Genomic DNA, 20,495 nt, shown 5'->3' with positions numbered 1-20,495 from the left:
GTATTTGGAGGTAGACGTTTTCATCAAAAGAAAAAGTCACTTACCTTTGGTAACAATCTGTCTGGTTGATACTCTATCTACTTGCATGCTCCTCATTGACCCCACCCTTCTGCCCTTTTTCATGATCTGGATACTAAGACCACCGCACTATGAAGATAACATTTCTGGAAATCATACTGCACCTTTTCCCAATGGATATCGTTCTCATCTCTTTCTCCTCAAAGGTGCATACAAATGGATGGGAAACTGATGTCAGGGTGCTAGTGGGGGGGGGCTTTTAATGGTTCCAGTGATGTCACAATGGTAGCCAAAATGGAGGCAGTGCCCCCTACTGGCATCTAGAGCTATTGAAAGGTTTCTGGATTCAGTGCGATGCCTGTAATATTCCAAATGTGAGGAATCTGCTGATAGAGTATCCAATAGTAAGATTGTTGTGGAAGGTAAGCAGCTTTTTCATCTTTACAGATGCGCCAATTGTATGAAGGTGGAGAAGAACTAATGTCCTAATTTCTTTTCTCTGGGCAACCCTGGAACCTTACTGATACCCTGAATAGAAACCCAGGACTTGGCACAGTCATATACACTTGTGCGTTCCAAAAGAGAATTTTAACTAATTATTTAATAGGTGCTGCTGCATAACCATGCAATAAACAATAGAATAATACTACTCTTATTATCTAAATATGTTTCCATTTATATTACATACTCATATACACTATAGACACACAAGCACAGATTATTTCTCAAGTTCCCATGTATCAGCATTAGATGTCTCTGTTCCATATCATATGCCTAGTAACTCCTCCATTACACAAGGTATGGCCTTTCTTATGTCACGAATAACCACATTATGCCAATTAAGGTTGTATACAATAAGGCCAGGGGTATCATTTAAAATGTCACGGATGATCTAAAATGCCAAAAATGAGAACTGTAATGCTGGGCCCCCCATTAAGCCAGAGAAGTGCTTCTATGTGCTGAAGATTGCTAACATTTGCACATTGTCATGTGAAAGCTTCCCACAATATGTTTGGAATGGCAATTGGCATGCCATGGGTGGACACTCTCTTGTCATTGGTATCCCCAATATGCAGAGAACAGTCACCATTCTACCAGGTTCAGATGCCCACTTTATGTAAAAAAATTAAAATAAAAAAAAAGAAATAGCTGCATTTATGCCAAGACAATTTTCATTCCAGGAATCAGCTCCTTACTGTCAATGATGTAACACCACTTGGGCCCACAAATATCGCCTGTAGATTCCAGCCAGTAGATTGCTTTTCATGATGCAGATTTAAAATGTGCAGCTTCGCTTTGCTGGTTTAACCTGTGTCCCCCAGGGAAGCAAGGACACACTGGAGGTGTGATTTATAGCAATAATGGTACATTCCAGCGAGAACAGTCTTGAGGCCAAGGTGGCAGAGTAAATTATATATTTTGTAATAGAATAGGCAAGTTTATCACAATGAGCTGGACAGTGATGACTTTTTTGTTTACACCTGTACTGTGTCATACCTACATTTTGTTTAATTTCATTTTTCTGTAGAGCTCCTGTCTCCAAGCAGTATCGATAGGCTGGGAAGGTGGTGTTTATGTACAAACATGTGGTCACACGTTACATATAGACTGCCATAAATCCTATATGGAATCATTACGGGTAAGTGCAGCAACCAGTTTTACAATATCTTATTACAAATATGCTTTTTGTAAACCCTAGCTGTCATAATAATTTGCAGTAACAGCAGTTATGATACCTCTAACCACAGATTCATCACCTTGTGAAACAGCCAGATTGGACCAAGAGATTTTTCTCAGCATTGCTCCCATTTGCCAGCAAATGGCATCCAGTGGCTCCGCTTGACTTCATCCCACCCCAGAAATTAAGCCGAAGCCACATAAACGCGCCACTCCTGCACTCTGATGTCAGTTTCTTCCTGTGTGGATCCAGAGCACGCTTCCTCAACTTCTGATACTTTTGATGAGTTTTTGTCAGATCTTGTTTTTACCAGTATGCAAGGGATTATATCCCATTTTAAGACTACAGGGATTTCATATTGTTGGGACTGTCACAAGCAGATGTCCGTGACAGATCCCTATCCGGTATTTCCCTGGTGCATTTGATCTTTACACAGCTTCAAGTCTTGGCAGGACAGCACCCGGATGATCACCAAAACTACCTGGGACCACAAACCACAGACGCATACAGGTCTGTCCCTGTTTTAGATGCGGACATGGTCCCTTTCTCGAGGCCGTTCCTGCAAAAGGCCGTTTTCATGCCCCTAGCCATCAGGTAAGTCAAAATCAAAGAAGAAGTTGAAGCATATGTTTCCCAAGTCCTGCCACTCTTGTCAAGAGAAGACATAATTGTGCCTCCCGGTCCCCTTCTGAAGAGCTGATTCTTCATCTCGTACAGATGAAACCCGAATTCTTGGGCCCATCGGCAATGTCACAAGAAGTAAAATCATTAATGTAAGCCATGTTGCTCATCGTATACACCCTTCTTGCTCCATCTGACGTGCCTTCGGGGCTCAAGGATCAGAGAATGCTTCCAAACAAGCTACTGTTTGAAGATCCTTTCTTGACGTCATTTGTGCCTCTTGACTCTGCTATAGATGTTGCCCAGATTCTAGGGTCGGCGCCCAACCTAACTTCAACTCCAGCGCCAAGATTCTCATCCATCCCTTGCACGTTGATGTGGTAGAAAGAGCCCATTGTGTCATCAGGCTCGAAGCGCACCCAACACAACCTCGACCGAAGTTACGCCTGCTACAAACTTTGGGGCAACCGGTCCAATCTCTTTCTGGCTCAGAGAGAGTACACTGCCTTTACCCAGAATACTTTACTTTCCTTTTACTTCAGGCTCACAACACAGCATTGTGATGAAGAGGACAGGGATAATGCACCTCTTTATTTTGATACGGTCAATCCTTTCATGACCCTTCAGGGCACCAGTCACTTTCTCACATACTTGGTTAAACTCTCCCCTGGCCCATCCTTGCAGGAAGCAGCTTCTTTTTCTGTGGCTACCAGAAAGGCTGCAAAAGTTCCACACCTACATTTCCCGTTCTTTGAAATAAAGGCTAACATCCTGATAGAACTTCTGCTACCTGGGTGGACTTCCTTAGAACCACTTCTCCCTTTTAATGAAGCCCTGATGGGCATTTGGGCCAAACCATGCTCTTGCCTACCAGTCAACAGACAAGCTGCTGGCAGACACAGAAACTGCCCCTGGTGATCCTCCTTTCCCCGTTCAACACTCTACACCTGAAAGCTTTGTATTACAGACATCAATGAAGAGGCTCAACCCTAGCTCATTACCTACTACACCTCCCTAAAGGGAATCAAAATGCATGGAGGCATTCAGGGAAAGAAAGTTTTCCTCAGCCAGTGTCGCTCTACAATCAGTAAATGCCAGTTGCCTCCTGGGCCAATACTCGCATCCGTTATGGGATATTTTTTGCCAGATTTTGCCAACAGTCCCTGATGAATGCCGCACCAACCTGTACATTCATATATTTGGTTCTGTCGGAATTTCTTCAAACACGGAGTTAATTAAAATAAGCGGCTAATTAATCACCTTAGAGCTGCAAATTAGGTATTTCTAGGATACACAAGTTTAAAAAATATTTTTTGAGTACATATGTTATAAGATTACATAAAACATTTCATTTATCAGGAATAATTCATATGGTGCTCAATGTATTTCAGATGTACAAAAGTGCTTAGGCACTGCATAAACGTGAAACCAGAGATAAAGATAAAAACAGATGCTCAACTAAAATTTCTAGTGGAGGCCTGACTACATGCATAGAATATAGTCTCTTAAGTTGGGCTGTTTATTGATTTTCCTATATTTAGCCAACTGGATATTATGGTACAGGACAACTAGAGGATACATTGACATTTCAGCCCTTTCACTATTAGTGTGTTGTGTAAATATCAGTATCTGAAAGAGACTGTAGTTATAGATTCCTTACCTTAGAATTACCCACAGGCGTCAGATAGGATGCAGAGACATTTTTTCGTAGGTGTACCCTTGCACGTTGGTAGGTGGCATTGGTCGACTCCGCGTCCGACGTCGCCGGAATGCCGTTGTGGTGTCTACTTAGACGCCGCCTCTGCAGGCTGACGTAATTTCTTTCTTTTCCGCACTAGCCAGCACAGATCTGGAGAGAGCGTGCCCTTAGTCACTTGTGGAATAACTCTTTTTCGACTTTTTTGTGACATCTTTTTGAGTCTCTAGACTCCTGGTGCACGAGGGATGTCTAACCTTCAACCCGGCTTCAAACCTTGTGACTCCTGTCACAAGTTGATGTTGGGGACCGATCCGCACCTCGTGTGCCTTTGGTGCCTGAAGCGCGACCACGACCCGAAGTGGTGCTCATACTGCCGGGCCTTGAACCCGAAGTCTTTGTGGGAGCGGTCCCAAAAGCTTTTGGAGGCCCGGCAGTCCCCTCTGTGCCGCTCAAGATCCCGGTCGAGGGGAAAATCGTGAGACCGGTCGTGGAGCCATCACCATTCGTCATCGAAATCTTTGCACTCCTCGGGTAAGTCGAAGCACAAGAAGAAGGCGAAGAAAGCCTTCTCTCCCCGACGACAATATAGGACATCTAGAGTAGCTCACTAGAGCTGCAGAATATCATGGGGTGCAGTTAAACAAGCAATCTTTAGAGGAAGATTTCCTATTTGAAACGCTCATCACACAAGGCTAGTCACACTCTGCCTATTCTTAAAGGCATGATGAGACATGCTGACGACCGCTTCAAAGATCCAGTGTGGGCTCGCATTCTCACCCCCAGAATTGACAAAAATATAAAGCTACTCCTTCAGATCCAGTCTTTATTAAAGGTCAGCTGCCACTAGACTCTTTGGTAGTCTCTAATGCCTGTAAAAGGGCCGATTCACAGAGCACAGGTGATGCTCCCGCTCCAGACAAGCAGTCAAACCTATTAGACGCCTTTGGTAAATGAGTAGCTGCCCAAGCAGCAAACCATTGGCGCATTGCTAACACCCAGGCCCTACTAGCCAGATATGATAGGGCACACTGGGACGAAATGGAGCAGTTGCTGCAACACCTCCCAGATGAATACAAAGCAAAAGCCCAAGATCTAGTCCAGGAAGGAAAGCTCATATCCAATTCTTCAATAAGATGCTGCAGACACCGCAGCTAGGGAGGTCAACTCTAGTGTGTTACTAAGAAAACATGCATGGTTAAGGATTTCTAGATTGAAACCAGAAGTGCAACAGTCTATTTTAAATACTCCTTTTGATCAAGAGCATATCTTCGGCCCCAAAGTAGATAAATCATTAGAAAAGATGAAAAAAGACACCGAGGTAGCCAAGTCTAAGGGAGCTCTACAGTCTCCTTCTAATCTTTTTGTCGCTCCTTCTACCGGGTGTGGGGGGGTCCAAAACCATGTCCACAGACAATACTGCCACCTCTCACAAAGGCAACAGCCAATCTTCCTCTACAAAATTTTTTTTAGAGTGGTATATAGAGGTAACAACAACAAAGGTCAAGGCAAGGGTTCTACACAGCATAATTCCCCCTCCCAACAAGCAGTGACTTGCCCACACTTCCCCCCCGATCATTTAACACCTGTCAGGGGACGTTTTCTACAATTCCTCCCCATTTGACAATCTATCACCACGGACAAATGGGTGTTAGGAATTATCCAATATGTTTATTGCCTGGAGCTCACCAACATTCCTCCAAACATACCACCTCGTTCTCACAAAATGTTGCCAGAACATTTACATCTACTTCAGCAAGAAGTACAGTCTCTCTTCTCCAAAGGAGCCATAGAACCTGTGCCGTTACAACATCAAGGGACAGGTGTGTACTTCCTGTATTTTCTTATTCCCAAAAAGGACGGCTCCTTGAGACCCATTCTAGACCTCAGAGAACTAAAACTCTACTTACTTTCAGAGCATTTCCACATTGTGACACTGCAACAAGTGCTTCCGCTTCTAAAGCAGGGCGTTTTTATGTCTACTCTGGATTTAAAAGATGCATATTTCCACATTCCAATTCATCCCGCTCATCACAAATATCTCAGATTCGTAATAGCAGGGCATTACCAATTCAAGGTACTACCGTTTGGAGTCACCACTGCTCCCAGGGTATTTACCAAATGCCTCACAGTAGTCACAGCACATCTCAAGAGACACCACATCCATGTCTTCCCATACCTGGTCGACTGGCTCATCAAAGCCAGCACTTACCAAATGTGTCTTCAACACACTCAAACCATTATTCTTTTTCTTCACCAACTAGGATTTACAGTAAATGCGTTGAAGTCTCACTGGCAGCCTTCCAACATACAAACTTATTTGGGAGCCACAATAGACGCTCACAAAGCTCTAGCCTCTCCCAATACAGCCAGGATTCACAATATACAGTCCCTTGTCACTTATTTTCAGCCCAACCAAGCATTGCCAGCAAAAGTATTCATGCAACTACTAGGGATGATGGTGTCGTGCATTATAATTGTTCCCCATGGAAGACTTCACATGCGTATCAAGTCAGTGGAACCAGTCGCAGGTTCAGTTGACCGATCAAGTGATGGTAAATGGCAGCACCCATCGATCTCTGCAGTGGTGGAACCCACAAATGTATCCAAAGGGTGGCCTTTTCTCGACCCTGTTCCGCAGACAGTGCTAACAGCAGATGCATCACTCACTGGTTGGGGCGCTCACCTGCAGACTCACACAATCCAAGGATTGTGGACTTTAAAATACAAGAGCCTCCATATCAAACACCTAGAGCTACTAGCAGTGTTTCTAGTGCTCAAAGCCTTTCAACCTCACCTAACAGGTAAGACTGTCTTAGTGCGCACAGACAACATGACATCTGTGTATTTTATACAAAAACATAGGGGGACACACTCTCTACTACTGTCACACCTAGCACAAGCCATTTGAGAATGAGCCATACATCAAAAAATGTATCTCCTAGCAGAACATCTTCCAGGAGTAAACTATCAGATTGCACGCCTTCTCTGCAGACAGAGACGGAAAATCCACGAGTGGGAACTTCATCCTCAGGTTCTTCCTCCCTACTTTCAGGAATGGGGATTTCCACACATAGACCTGTTCGCCACAGCTCAAAACGCAAAATGCCAAAGCTTTGCCTCCAGGTTCCCACACTGGCTCTCCAAAGGCAATGCCCTATGGATGAACTGGTCAGGAATATTTGCTTATGCTTTTCAACCTCTCCCACTCATTCCGCTGGAAGTTCGGAAGCTTAGACAAACGTCCCTCAAACTGATTTTCATAGCTCCCACATGGGAAGGCCAACCTTGGTTCACCACCCTTTTAGAGCTCTCAGTAGTTCCACACCAAAAGCTGCATCTCAACTCCAGTCTCCTCACTCAGAGCCATCGAGAAATCAGGCATCCAAATCCCAATGAACTCAACCTGGCAATTTGGCTCCTGCGGTCATAGAGTTTGGTTATTTACAATTACCACCCAACTGTATGAACATCCTAAAACAGGCTAGCAGACCTACTACTAGGGCATGTCATGCCGCAAAATGGAAATGATTTATTATCTATTGTACCAATAACAATATCAATCCCCTTGATTCCTCAGTGCAGAACATCATCTGTTACCTCTTACACTTACAGCAATCAGGACTAGCCTATACATCCATTTGCTTGCATTTAGCCGAAGTAGCTGCATATTTACAAAACAGACAACACTTCTCTATTCAGAGTACCAGTGATTAAGGTGCCTTTATGGAAGGACTAAAAAGAACGATACCACCAAGAGTTCCACCTGCACCAGTATGGAACTTAAACATAGTCCTTACAAGACTGATCGGTCTGCCTTTTGAACCAATGCACAGGTGTCCTTTACAATTCCTCTCTTGGAAGGTTGCTTTTCTTATTGCAATCACTTCCTTAAGAAGAGTTGGTGAACTCCAGGCACTAACTATACAAGAACCTTTCTTTCAACTTCATAAAGACAGTGGTTATTCGAGCCAATCCCAAATTTCTACCTTAAGTGGTTTCTGCTTTTCACCTCAATGAATCAGTTGAGTTACCCGTGTTCTTTCCTCAACTTCATTCTGTAGCAGAATGAGTTCTACACACATTAGATGTTAGAAGAGCTCTACTATATTATGTCGAAAGAACAAAAGATGTTCGCAACACAAAACAACTTTGTTGCTTTTTCGCTACCACACACAGGCAATCCCATATCTAAATAAGGAATTGCAAGGTGGAATGTCAAATGTATTCAAACATGTCATGTAAAAGCGAAAAGAACCTTGACAATACTCCCTAGAGTGCATCCCACCCGCAAAATACGGGCTAATATGGCCTTCTTAGGGAATATTCCCTTAGCTGACATCTGTAAGGCAGCAACATGGTCTACACTACACACATTCACCAAACATTATTGTGTAGATGTGTTAGCGAGGCAGCAAGCTGGCCAGGCAGTACTTAAAAAACTTTTTCAAATAACAGCTACAGGTTAGCCACCGCTTTTTGAGTTTACTGCTGTATAGTGTATGCAAAGCATGTGATCTACAGCTCACATGCCTCGAACGAATAATGTTACTTACCCAGTAAGCACCTGTTCTTGGCATGTAGAGCTGTAGATTCACATGCGCCCACCCGCCTCCCTGGGTACCTATACCTGTTGTAGTTCATACTTACATACATACATACGCATGGACATCTCTATTCTACCTTAACTAACTCCATTTTCACCCTCTGCGGGAAAACAATCTAACAATGGAGTCGATGCCCATGCGCACTATCACCGAAAGGAGGAGTTACCTACCTCATGATTGGAAAGACTTCTTCGAAGAAAAACAACTTGCAAACATCCGGACCCAACGCTAGATAGCAGGAGTATAGATGCTTACTGGGTAAGTAACATTATCCTTCCATCTACACCGTTTATCATGCTGCAGAGGGACCTTAATTTGGTTTTCACATACCTCGTGTGCTCCCTTCGAGCCTTTACATAATTGTACACTCTGGCTGCTTATCATCAAGACAGCCTTTCTGGTGGTGATAACATATGCCCGGAGGGTGAGGTAATTGCAGGCATGGTCATGCAGGCCTCCCTACATGATGACTTTTGTAGATAAGGTGGTGCTTCACACCCGAGCTTTATTCTTTCCAAAAGTGATGATCCCTTTTCATCTGGATCAATCAGAAACTCTGCCCTCCTTTTTTGCTCCCCCACATTCCTCTAAGGAAGAGGAGTGTCTCCACCGTCTGGATCCAGAAAGAGTGTTGTCATTCTACCTTGACCGCACAGAAGAGTTCCAGGTGGACGACCAACTCTTTGTGGGTCACTTGGGAGCTAGAAAAGGGTCAGGCAGTGCAGAAACAGACCATTTCACGCTGGGCCGTTCACTGCTACACCCTGGCCAGGTAGCTGCCTCCCGAGGGCTTACTGGCCCATTCTACCATAGGAAAAACTGTGACCACGGCATTGGCTTGGGTGTACTAGTCATGACATCTGCCAGACAGCAACGTGGGCATCTCTGCACACATTTGCCAAGCACTACAGCCTGGACAGTCTGGTCCGCAGGGGCGGGCATTTTGCCTGTTCAGTCCTGCAGGACTTTTTAGTTTAGAAAATCTGTCCGCAGCCCACCGCCAGGATGGTATGGTTGAGTATCTATTCAAAGGTAAGGAATCTGCAGCTAGAAGTCTCTATCAGATGAACAAGTTACTTACCTTTTGGTAATGCATTATCTGGTAGAGAAACTGTCTAGCTGCAGATTCTTTACATACCCACCCATACTTCCCCGCTTTGTGGATTCATTTGATAGGGCTAGGGTTGTTCCATTTTTCAGGGCCCTAATTGACACACACACATGTCAGTGCGCTTCTCGTGTGGAAAAGTAACCGAAGTCCGCATGCCTGGGTGGCGCGTTTTTAGGTGACCATGTCATCATAACTGATGCTAACCACACCGACAACAACACGTGGAGCCGAACAGAGCCACCTGATGGCGCGCAGGGGTACTGCTCACACAAAAGTTTCTGGATCCAGCCTGACTCCTGGGAAATTTGAAGGTAAGAAACTGCAGCTAGATATTTTCTCTACCAAATAATGGGTTACCGAAGGTAAGTAACTTCTTCTTCAGGGCTATCAACAAATATACTTGGAGATCTGAAGTAAACTGAAGTTATATGATTATAGTTCCTGCCTGAATCTCAATATACATTTATTTAAAGAATGGGGATGTAAAAACAGACAGGTGAAAGAGTCGGAAACAAATATATCCCTTTTGTGGTGACTCATATTATTTTATATTACTTAGTAGGCATGATTTTTAACCAACATTCTCCTTTCTGCCTCACTCAGAATGCATAGAACGGTGTGGTCACTGGTCATCAGTTACTATTAAAAAGAGAGGAATATCTCCTAGTCTCTATACGGCAGGGTGAAACTCCTGTTTTTTTTTTTTACAGACTCTCACCCACTTACTGATAATGTAACATGCTTCATCATTGAGTCCTCATCCAGTATATAAGTTCATACCGGCTGGACTCAACCTCACTTTTGGGGGGAGCACCTTGGTGTTGTGGGTAAATCTACTATTGGGACAGCGATAATTATAATTAAAAATGCCTTTAGGTTTCCATAGCGGTCCTGCACTCTTTATTTCTCTTAAACCCTATGGCTGGTTGAAAATAGAAATTGGACATGTCTGGAGCATCAATGGTTCCTCCATCCACTTGTCAACATGTTTCAGCTCGCTAAAGTTATTGCCTATATGGTCATCCAGCTTTCATCAGGACTTAACATGTCTCAAATATTTTATCCACCAATTTATCCATGCCATGTACTGGTTCATACACAACACAATACCAGATTTTTAGCAAGCCAGGCTCATCCCTGTGTGATAGATTTTTTAGAGGGCTTGAATCTTTCCCCTGAGAAATTACAGGCAGTAAAATTGCCCGGCATGATCACCTACTCTGGACTCGTAACTCTTTTCCATGCTCCACTTATTGGTTTGATATTACTCTGGTCACCAGAAACATCCTGGAGACGGTTAGTAGCATGCAGTGTTTATGTCGGTGGTAAGGACAATAGTGTAGACATAAACAAAGAACTGATATTAACCATCTTCCTTTTTGTTTTTTGATTTGATATTGTTACTAGGTATACTTCATGATCCTCCCCAGTATTATGAGTCTTCACACATTGATAACTGGCAGGAACTGAGGTCCAAGCAACTACACTCATCGTTAAAGTACCTTTTCCTTTTTTCTATTTAGAATGACCAAGTCTTCCAGGGGTTTTCAGTTGACAAAGGAGAATTCACTTGCCCACTCTGCAGGCAGTTTGCCAACAGTGTCCTACCTTGCTATCCTGGAAACCACATGGAAAAATGCATATGGCAATGTCAGAGCAGCAAAAGTATGCAAGATCTTATCGAAGAGGTGGAGGAACTTCAAGAACAGTTGGGAACTTTCCCCGTAAGCATCAGTGTAAGGCAATTGGATCCTTGTTAATTTGCAACTATTTGTTATTGTTTTCCATCTTTTATTTGTTGTGAATAACATTAATTGATTATGTAACAACATTTTCATAGTGCACTATAATGTGAGGCAGCCTCTGTATGCAACATACCTAATACAAACTTTTGAATCTGCTTACTTTGTAAACTGTCATTTATTTATCAAGATAAAGATTGTGTTAAAGATTAGCTATAATATACTTACAAGAGCAATTATCTGTCTCTTCGTCTTTGACCTTGACATCAGGGAATGATTCCAGTAGAAGCTGGTGGAGAATGTAGTTGGTCATTTTCCTTAGGTGCATACAGAGATGTGGTAGCTAATGGCTTTACAATTTATTCAAGCACATACAATATAACAATATACGCTGGAATTTATTTGGTTGAATCTGTGCGAGGCAGATATTTACTTACTCACTTATATACCATTCCTAGTTAGGGTTGTCTGGTATTTTACTGCATTGCCAATATAAGGCTCTGGACATCTCTTTTGATGGAAAGACTATACGGATACAAAATTAACAGTACAGTGAAAAAAAAGCAAACACTCCAGAATCATTTCTAGATCTTTGGTTTATGTGCTACGATTAAGTCCATCTACAACTAACAATAAGAAAGCTCTCTGTCACTGCCTCCACAGAAGCCAACTAAACCTTTTGTAGGGCAGCCCCTGTGTTGGAGGCTTTCAGAAGTAGCGGACAAACAAAACAGAGGATGGCACTTCAGGCATTGCTGGAATGTATCTGCACCATAGGGCGAACCACATTGAAAGCCCCCTTATGTCCTGTTACAATCGTGGGGTAATATTCCATTATATTGCCATCCATTGCTAAACCCTGTACTAAAGCCAAAGTAAAAAAAGTTGTAGAGTTACTTTCTTAAATGCTGTATTACAGGTAAAAAGGAATGTAAACTGTTATTTTTTTTAAAAGAGAAACTGACGTTTCTTTTAGATCTTGGGTCTCTGAACCGGTGTATCTTAACTGTATGGTATCCCTGAATATTCAGGACACATGTCCATGCTCCATATCTGGCGCTACACAAACATTAAACATGTTTTCATGCATAAACAGACATTTTCATTTCTTTGTTCTTTTGACTTGACTTCATGTATCTCCTGAGGTATACACAATGGTGGTGAGGGCTACTCTGCTTTTTTTCAGTTGGGCAAACATTTTCTTACCCATATAACTGATTCCCAAAGAAAAGTCTCCTAGAACTAGTCTCCTAAGCACCTCTGACAATAATGCAAAAAGAACAATCGATGGATAAAATGCTGAACAATGTCAAAAATTCACCCCCTGATCTAGGCCTAAATCCATTGTTTTTTTGCTCACCATGTCATTCCAGTTTGAACCCAGCCATAAGCAAATCATTCTTGACCCTGCTCCCCATAGGATCAGTCCAGCTCGAACTGCCAGGCCGGGTCTTCCCTGGACCAGACACATGGTGGTGAGCAAACATTTTTTTTTAAAGCATAGATTAAAAACAGATCTGTGACTGGGGGTGGATGTTTGATTTGTTTAGCTTTCCGTCCATCATTTCTTTTTTTGCCTATGACAATAATGGCACTGCTGCATGAACTGCTGCAAGTTGTTCTTACCTGGAGAGCAGATTTCTAAAGAACTTCTCCTAGGAATTGCTCCTCTGGAGACAGTGGCACTGCCGCATGAACTGGTATTTCCCTTGAACCTTCCACCATCAAAAACTATCCTCGGCCAAATTTGTATTTTTTTATTGGAGCATTAATGAGCACTGTTCTGATACAGGCCTTTAAAACTGGGGTGGGGTCAGCAGCGTAAACGACATGATTCCTATATATGTGTTAATCAGATTTGCCTAGGTAATACACTTTCTCAGATTGATAGATCTATAGCTTCCCACTTTCTTTTGGTACATTAAGCACAAACGCTAATTTGATTGTTGTAGCGGCTGCTTAGGATTCATTGGTCAAAAGTGCTAGTGCATTGTCTGAGGGTGTGGCAGATTGTCACAATTTTGCTTGGTGTAGGCAGGATTCCTACATGTTGAAGAACAGAGTATTACTCTCTCAGATTGTCAGAATAAGAAATGGCAGATATCTCTTTGACGGGTTGAGTGTGCAATTGAAGGACTGGAGTTGTGCAGCCTCTGGTCAGGAAAGAAAGGCAGTGTCCATTTGTATGTGCTACTGCCCAAGGCGAATGCGTTGGCCCCAAAGGCTTTTCTTTCCCAAATGCAAGGCAGTTTTTGGGGTTGACAGTCCATGTCAATGACAAGAACACAATATGAAAGACTTGAAAATGTCTCAGCCTCTTGCAGTTGCTTCGACACCATGCCATTCCTTTGTGTTTCACCCACTATACCACTTCCAACAGGGACCATGTCATGCTTATCATACTTGGTCCTGCATGAGTAGGAACAGTCCTATCTGAACACCTATTCCAGGTCCCTTTTAAATGAAAACCAAAGCAACCCCATATCTGTTTTGGCTAAGTTGAGCCTCCTCAGCAAAGTGAAGCTTGCCGTCACGGTTACTGTGTTGCACAAAGTGAAAAAAAAGGTGGGTTGAATGATTGCAAACGTCTTACCACTGGTAGTCTCTCAGGATGTATTTTAGTCCTTTGTTTTTCATCCACTGACACTTTAGCCAGGGTCCGCTTTTGCAAATCAGACCTAGCTCATCTGCAAAAGAAACAGTCCAACCCAAACTGCCATGACAGGTCCCTTCTGAGCGGGAACCCAAGACTGGTTTCAGACTAGTTTGGCTTGATCAGTAAGGTGTTGCCTGATTGCCATGGGACAGTAGGCGTTGTTAAACATGTGAAGATATCTACACATGTATCTCTTTGCCACTCCCCAGAAATCTGAGGAGGGGTGCTCTGAGAGATGACTTGTTGATCTCCTGGACATGCATTCTGGTCTATGACTTCCTCCATCTTCCAATCACACATCATAGAGACTATCTTGAATACGTTTAGGATCATTTGACCAACAAAGATTCTAGTAGCTCTAAAAAGTAGTACACACATCTCATCTCTTCAGTGGGGAGTGGTTATTTAGACTGCCTGTATTTCTTAAGAAACTGGTTTCACTTTCTAGTCGCCATGCTGTTCTTTGACATCAAACTCTTCCCCGTTGATGGAAAAGATCATGATGAAGAAAAAATGAGACTGGAGTTTCTGGATCCATCGGACAAGCCCGTGAAGGTCAAGGCCTTTCAGCTAGCAATGCTGGGTCTGTTCAGGAAGGCTCCTGCTTCCTTTGGGCTGCCCTCATTAGGAGATGTACTTTTCTGGGGGTTTGGCATTTGTCTGCGCTGACCCAGACTGCGCCTCTAAGAGCTCTGCCCCTGATACCTTAGAAGAAGTCGAGGCTTGGCTACGCACCGTCTCATGTTTGGTTATAACCTCCTTCAGTGCCCCCACAAATGCAGACCATGGAGCCAACTACAGTTCCTCACTCAAAGTTGCTGATATCTGAGGAAAGCATTTGTGTGCCACAAGAATAAGTTAGGTGAACTTCAGTGTTGTTCTATAAACAGAGAGCCTTCCTAAGGCTCAGAGATTTTCCTATTTTAAGGAGTTGTTCAGCTCTGATTTAAAAACATTTGTTCATGCTAAACTGAGGCATGGGAGCTTAAATGTTGAGTAGTTTAGCTGCTCTTGGTTCCCTTGCCTCTCTCTCATCCATCCCCAGCCTACTGCACTACCCCTCAGCCCGCATGTGAGCCATTCAACCCATTAAGCAGGAGTTAGTCATACCTGCTCCAAATCCATTGCAACTCTTTGGTCTGCTCCTTTTCCAGGCACCCTTTTGTTGACTTGCTCTCTACTGTTACGTTCCCTTATCTTCAAATTACACTTTCTCCCCCTATACACTTCTCTTCTAGATGTCTGAGGTCCTAGTGGCACCGTAGGATCAGTTTTTCTTTTTTGTTTTGCTCATGTGCTGTTGAGAGAAAGGGACCTTCATGGTCAGTGAATGATATTGTACTTCTGATTCCAACCTTTTCCAATTGGTCCTAATAGCAGACTACTAACAATGTAGAAGTATATCTGTACATAAGTCAGTTTATTGTGAGTTGGTCCCTAGATGGTCTGACCATTTAATTCTGTAATACTGTACTGTTGCGTGAATATTTGAATAAAAATATTATTATATTTTTTTTTTAACCCAGGTTCTGCAGTACTAACTGCGAGCAACGAAGCCACTAGGCCATTTTTCATCACTATCACAGATCCTCTGCATTGTATTGTACAGCCTTCATTATGACTGCTTTATGGCACTGTTACACTGTTAAACGTAAATCCATCTCAACCGTTAGCCTAAGCATCCTGAAACTATTTCCCCATTCAAGTATGAAGCCTCCTTTAAGATGTATTGACTCAAGTTTCATTAAGCCACAGCGTGGCCCAGTGTGTTCATATGGCAGTCACCCCCCCACCCCATCCAAATACAGAGCACTGCTTAATCTACCTTACTAGATCTTGATTTAACCTGTCTTCTTAATGGTGATTCTGTTCTTGCAAAGTCTGGGGGAGAAATTGCTTCTGTTCAAGGCATATGAGCTGGTGATTACACACTTTTGCATAGATCGCCATCTGGTGTTGGGCCCGGATGTTTGCAGTTTGTTTTTCCTCTTGAAAAGTCTTTTGGAAGTCACGAGGTCGGTGACTCCTCCTTTGGATCGTATTGCGCATGGGCTTCGGCTCCATCCTCAGATTGTTTTTTTCCGCCATCGGGCTCGGATGTAATCTTCGCGCTCCGGTTCCGAACATTTTCCAGTTCGACGATCGAAGCGGAATCCTCACCTCACATCGCGGTATTGTTTCGATCACGATCTCCTAAATCAACGCCCCTTCTCATCGACAAATCTTCGGTTCCAGTCGTCGACGGCGGCCTTCGGTCCTACCCAAGCTCCGGTCCCGGCTGATGGAAAGAACTCCATTCAAGAAGTGCCCTCGGTGTGGGTCCAAATTCCCCCACACCGATCTTCATGAGGTGTGCAACCTCTGCCTCTCCCCTGAACACGAGGCTCGAGACTGTCCGGCCTGTAAGTCTTTCAGATCGAAAAAGACTATTCGGGACCAAAGGGCCAGACGAAACATGGCACACTCCTCGACCTCCGTTCCAGTCGATATCTTCGGAGACGACATCGAAGATCCGGGACAGCAGCGCACCGAAGAGGACCTCGTCAGTGCTTCCGAGGCCGACGACTCAGATGTGGAGGACATCACTCCGGCGCAGAGGGTCGTGAGTAATATACCCCCCCCACACCCGCGCCAACACCCAAAAAGGCTTCGGTCACGCCTTCGCCTCCGGGCCTAGGCAAGACCAGAGACACTGCTTCACACACCCCACCTTCGGGCCCGGTGAAGAAGCCAAATAAGCCTTCCAGCGGCTCGGGCTCGAGCCAGCCTGCCAGCGGTGCCGAGAAACACACTTCGGCACCGAAAAAGAAACCGGCCTCTACCTCGACACCGAGCTCCGCACCGAAGTCCTCGGGGTCGAAACCCAGCGCTTCCGTACCGACGCCATCTTCGGTACCGACCAAACCCCACAAGGCCCTCGGCACCGACACTTCCAAGCCGAAGCCCACCTCGGCGCCGACCAATAAATCGGAGGTTCCCAAGCCCAGTGCTAGACTTCGGCGCCGATGGACCAAACACTGTCACAGGAACTATTTACACCGGATGCCTTACAAAAAACTCTCACCAGGGATCCAAAAACTGGACATTTGGCACTCTCTTCCAAAAAGAGACATTTGGACAAACTGGCTCCGCCTCCACCTCCAAAGAGGAAGGACTCTGCTACCTCCCCTTTCAGAATACCTTCCCCACCTTCTCCACCTCCGCCCCCTCCGCCCCCACCTCATCGCTCTCCGACCCCGTCTCCAGACGATGATGATCAGGGGGACCCATATCACGATACAGGGGATGTGCCCCAAGACCCCACCCCTACAGGATCCCCAGACCCATGGGACGACTACAATAACCCAGATATTCCCGACGTCCCATAAGATGACCTTTACCCTTCCAGGCCATCTCCACCGGAAGACTCATTAGGTTTCCACCACCTACTTCAAAGGGCGGCACACTATCATGGGGTAGAGTTACACACTGAACCAGTGGTGGAGGATTTCCTCCTCGACACATTTGATACCACACATAGGTCTACCTCCATTCTACCTATGCTCAAGGGGGTGGTAAAACATGCGCCAGAGGTTTTTAAGGACCCAGTCAGGGCCAGGGTCATTAACCCACGCATAGAGAAAAAGTACAAAGCTGCCCCCACAGATCTTGCCTATATCAAAGGGCCAGCGCCACTAGATTCCCTAGTGGTTTCCACTGCACGAAAAAGATCAAATTCCCAGGCGTCAGGCGAAGCACCACCACCTGACAAAGAGTCAAAGCTACTGGACGCGTCAGGAAAGCGCACTGCGTCACAGGCAGCCAATATATGGCGTATCGCCAACACCCAAGTGCTATTGGCCAGATACGATATGGCACATTATGATGAATTAGAAACTATAATGCACCACCTCCCTGAAAGATATAAAACTAGGGCCAATGAATTAATTCAAGAGGGTAAGACAATAACTAACACCTCTATACGCTGTGCCTTCGATGCAGCAGACACAGCCTCCAGGGCCATTAATTCTAGCGTCCTCCTCCGTCGCCATGCTTGGCTAAGAATATCAGGTTTTAAACCAGAGGTACAATTCTCCATCCTGAATCATCCCTTTGACCAAGAACACCTATTCGGCCCAAAGGTAGATGAGGCCCTCGAAAAAATTAAGAAGGACACCGATACGTCGAAGTCCATGGGAGCCCTGCAGTCACACCCTCCTAGGCGCTCTTTTCGCCGCTCTTCCTTTCGGAGTACATCTAGAGGCTACTCCTCAGATAACGCGTCCACTTCCTACAAATCCTCCACTCAGTCCACCTTCACAAGGGGTTATCAAAGAGGCGGCTATAGGGGCAATAATAATAAAGGCAGAGGCAAAACAAATACCGCCCGCTCTGCCACACCGCCTACCCAATGACTTCCCCCCGCTCCCTCCAGACCATCCCACTCCGGTCGGGGGCAGACTTCAAAATTTCCTTCATGTCTGGGAGACCATCACCTCAGACAAGTGGGTGACCCAAATTATTCGGTCAGGATACTGCCTGGAATTAACATCTACCCCCCCAAACATATCACCCAGGAAACGCCCAATGTCACAAAAACATTCCACATTACTAAAACAGGAGGTAATCTCCCTCCTACAAAAACATGCAATAGAACAAGTTCCCGTCAATCAGCAAAATTTAGGGGTCTACTCCCTATATTTTCTAATATCAAAAAGGGACGAGACTCTACAACCTATTCTAGATCTCCGGCCCCTAAACACATACACACATTCAGACCATTTTCACATGGTAACGCTTCAGCAGGTGCTTCCGCTCCTCTCCCAGAACGACTACCTCACCACACTGGACTTGAAAGATGCATACTTCCACATTCCAGTACACCATGCTCACAGAAAGTACCTCAGATTTGTAGTGGACGGGCAACACTACCAGTTCAAGGTGCTCCCATTCGGAGTCACAACAGCACCACGGGTATTCACCAAGTGCCTAGCGGTAGTGGCAGCACACCTCAGAAGACAGCACATTCAAGTCTTCCCATACTTGGACGACTGGCTGATAAAAGCCACGTCCTACAACCAATGTGTACACCACACCGCCACTACAATCCAACTACTTCACCAACTAGGCTTCACGGTGAACCACCAAAAGTCCCAGCTAACACCATCCCACATAAAACAATACCTCGGTGCCACCATAGACACCTCAAAAGCAATAGCCTACCCCAATCCAGCCAGGATTGCAAGCATTCAGGCTCTGCGACAAAGATTCATACTTCAACACTCCCTTCCAGCAAAAGTGTTTATGCAACTGATAGGAATGATGGCCTCTTGCATTTTCATAGTGCCCCACGCAAGACTCCAGATGCGTACACTCCAAGAGTACTTAGCGCGCCAATGGAACCAGGCCCAGGGGCAACTGAAAGATCTGGTGTTGGTAGACGGTCGCACCCATCGCTCTCTGCAGTGGTGAAACACCACAAACCTTTCCAAAGGTCGACCGTTCCAGGACCCGGTTCCACAAATAATACAACAGACGCATCGCTCTCCGGCTAGGGAGCTCATCTATTACACCTCACAGTGCAGGGCACATGGACGCCGCAACAAAAGTTACTCCATATCAACCATCTGGAGTTACTAGCAATCTCTCTAGCCCTAAAATCTTTTCAGACACAGATTTCAGGCAAGGCAGTCCTCATTCGCACAGACAACATGACGGCTATGTATTACATTAAAAAACAAGGCGGCACACACTCTCCACAGCTCTCCCAACTAGCACAGAGCATATGGAGATGGGCAATTCCACACAAAATCTTTCTCCTAGCCCAACATGTCCCAGGAGTGTAAAACACCACAACAGATCCACAAGTGGGAACTTCACCCGCAGGTTCTTCACCCGTTCTTTCAAACGTGGGGGCATCCACATATAGACCTATTCGCCACTCACGAAAACAAAAAATGCCCAAGCTTCGCCGCCAGATACCCACACCCATTGTCCAAAGGAAATGCGATATGGATGAACTGGTCATGCAAATTTGCGTACGCTTTTCCACCTCTCCCACTAATTCCATTAGTGGTGCGAAAGCTACAACAGCATTCCCTCACGCTGATCCTAGTAGCTCCAATATGGGCCAGACAACCGTGGTACACCATGCTGCTGGAACTTTCGGTAGTACCACACCAAAAGCTACACCTCTCACCATGCCTCCTAACCCAGAACCATGGAGAGATCAGGCACCCGGACCCAGCTCAGCTCAACCTTGCGATCTGGCTCCTGAAATCCTAGAATTCGGATACCTAAACCTTCCCCCTGACTGTATGAACATCATCAGAGAAGCTAGACGCCCTACCACTAGAGCCTGCTACGCTGCCAAGTGGAAAAGATTTG

The 20,495-nt window shown here is 44.9% G+C and overlaps 1 protein-coding gene across 7 annotated transcripts in view; it reads left to right on the top strand.

The window, feature by feature from the left end:
- UBR3 (ubiquitin protein ligase E3 component n-recognin 3) overlaps positions 1-20,495 on the top strand; it is a 2,077,978-nt gene that overhangs the window by 1,452,612 nt on the left and 604,871 nt on the right. For 4 of the 7 annotated variants that reach the window (XM_085645337.1, XM_085645334.1, XM_085645335.1 and 1 more), the window contains 2 exons: positions 1,547-1,657; positions 11,255-11,467. In XM_085645337.1, the coding sequence (XP_085501463.1) occupies positions 1,547-1,657; positions 11,255-11,467 (324 nt within the window). The remainder of the gene's footprint in view (positions 1-1,546; positions 1,658-11,254; positions 11,468-20,495) is intronic. The other 3 variants (XM_085645338.1, XM_085645336.1, XM_085645339.1) reach the window with 1 other exon arrangement.

Source organism: Triturus cristatus, chromosome 3_1, assembly GCF_964204655.1.
Source record: "Triturus cristatus chromosome 3_1, aTriCri1.1, whole genome shotgun sequence".
Taxonomy (NCBI): Eukaryota; Metazoa; Chordata; class Amphibia; order Caudata; family Salamandridae; genus Triturus; species Triturus cristatus.
The sequence above is the reverse complement of the archived record's forward strand: the minus strand, read 5'-3'. Positions and strand labels throughout refer to the sequence as shown.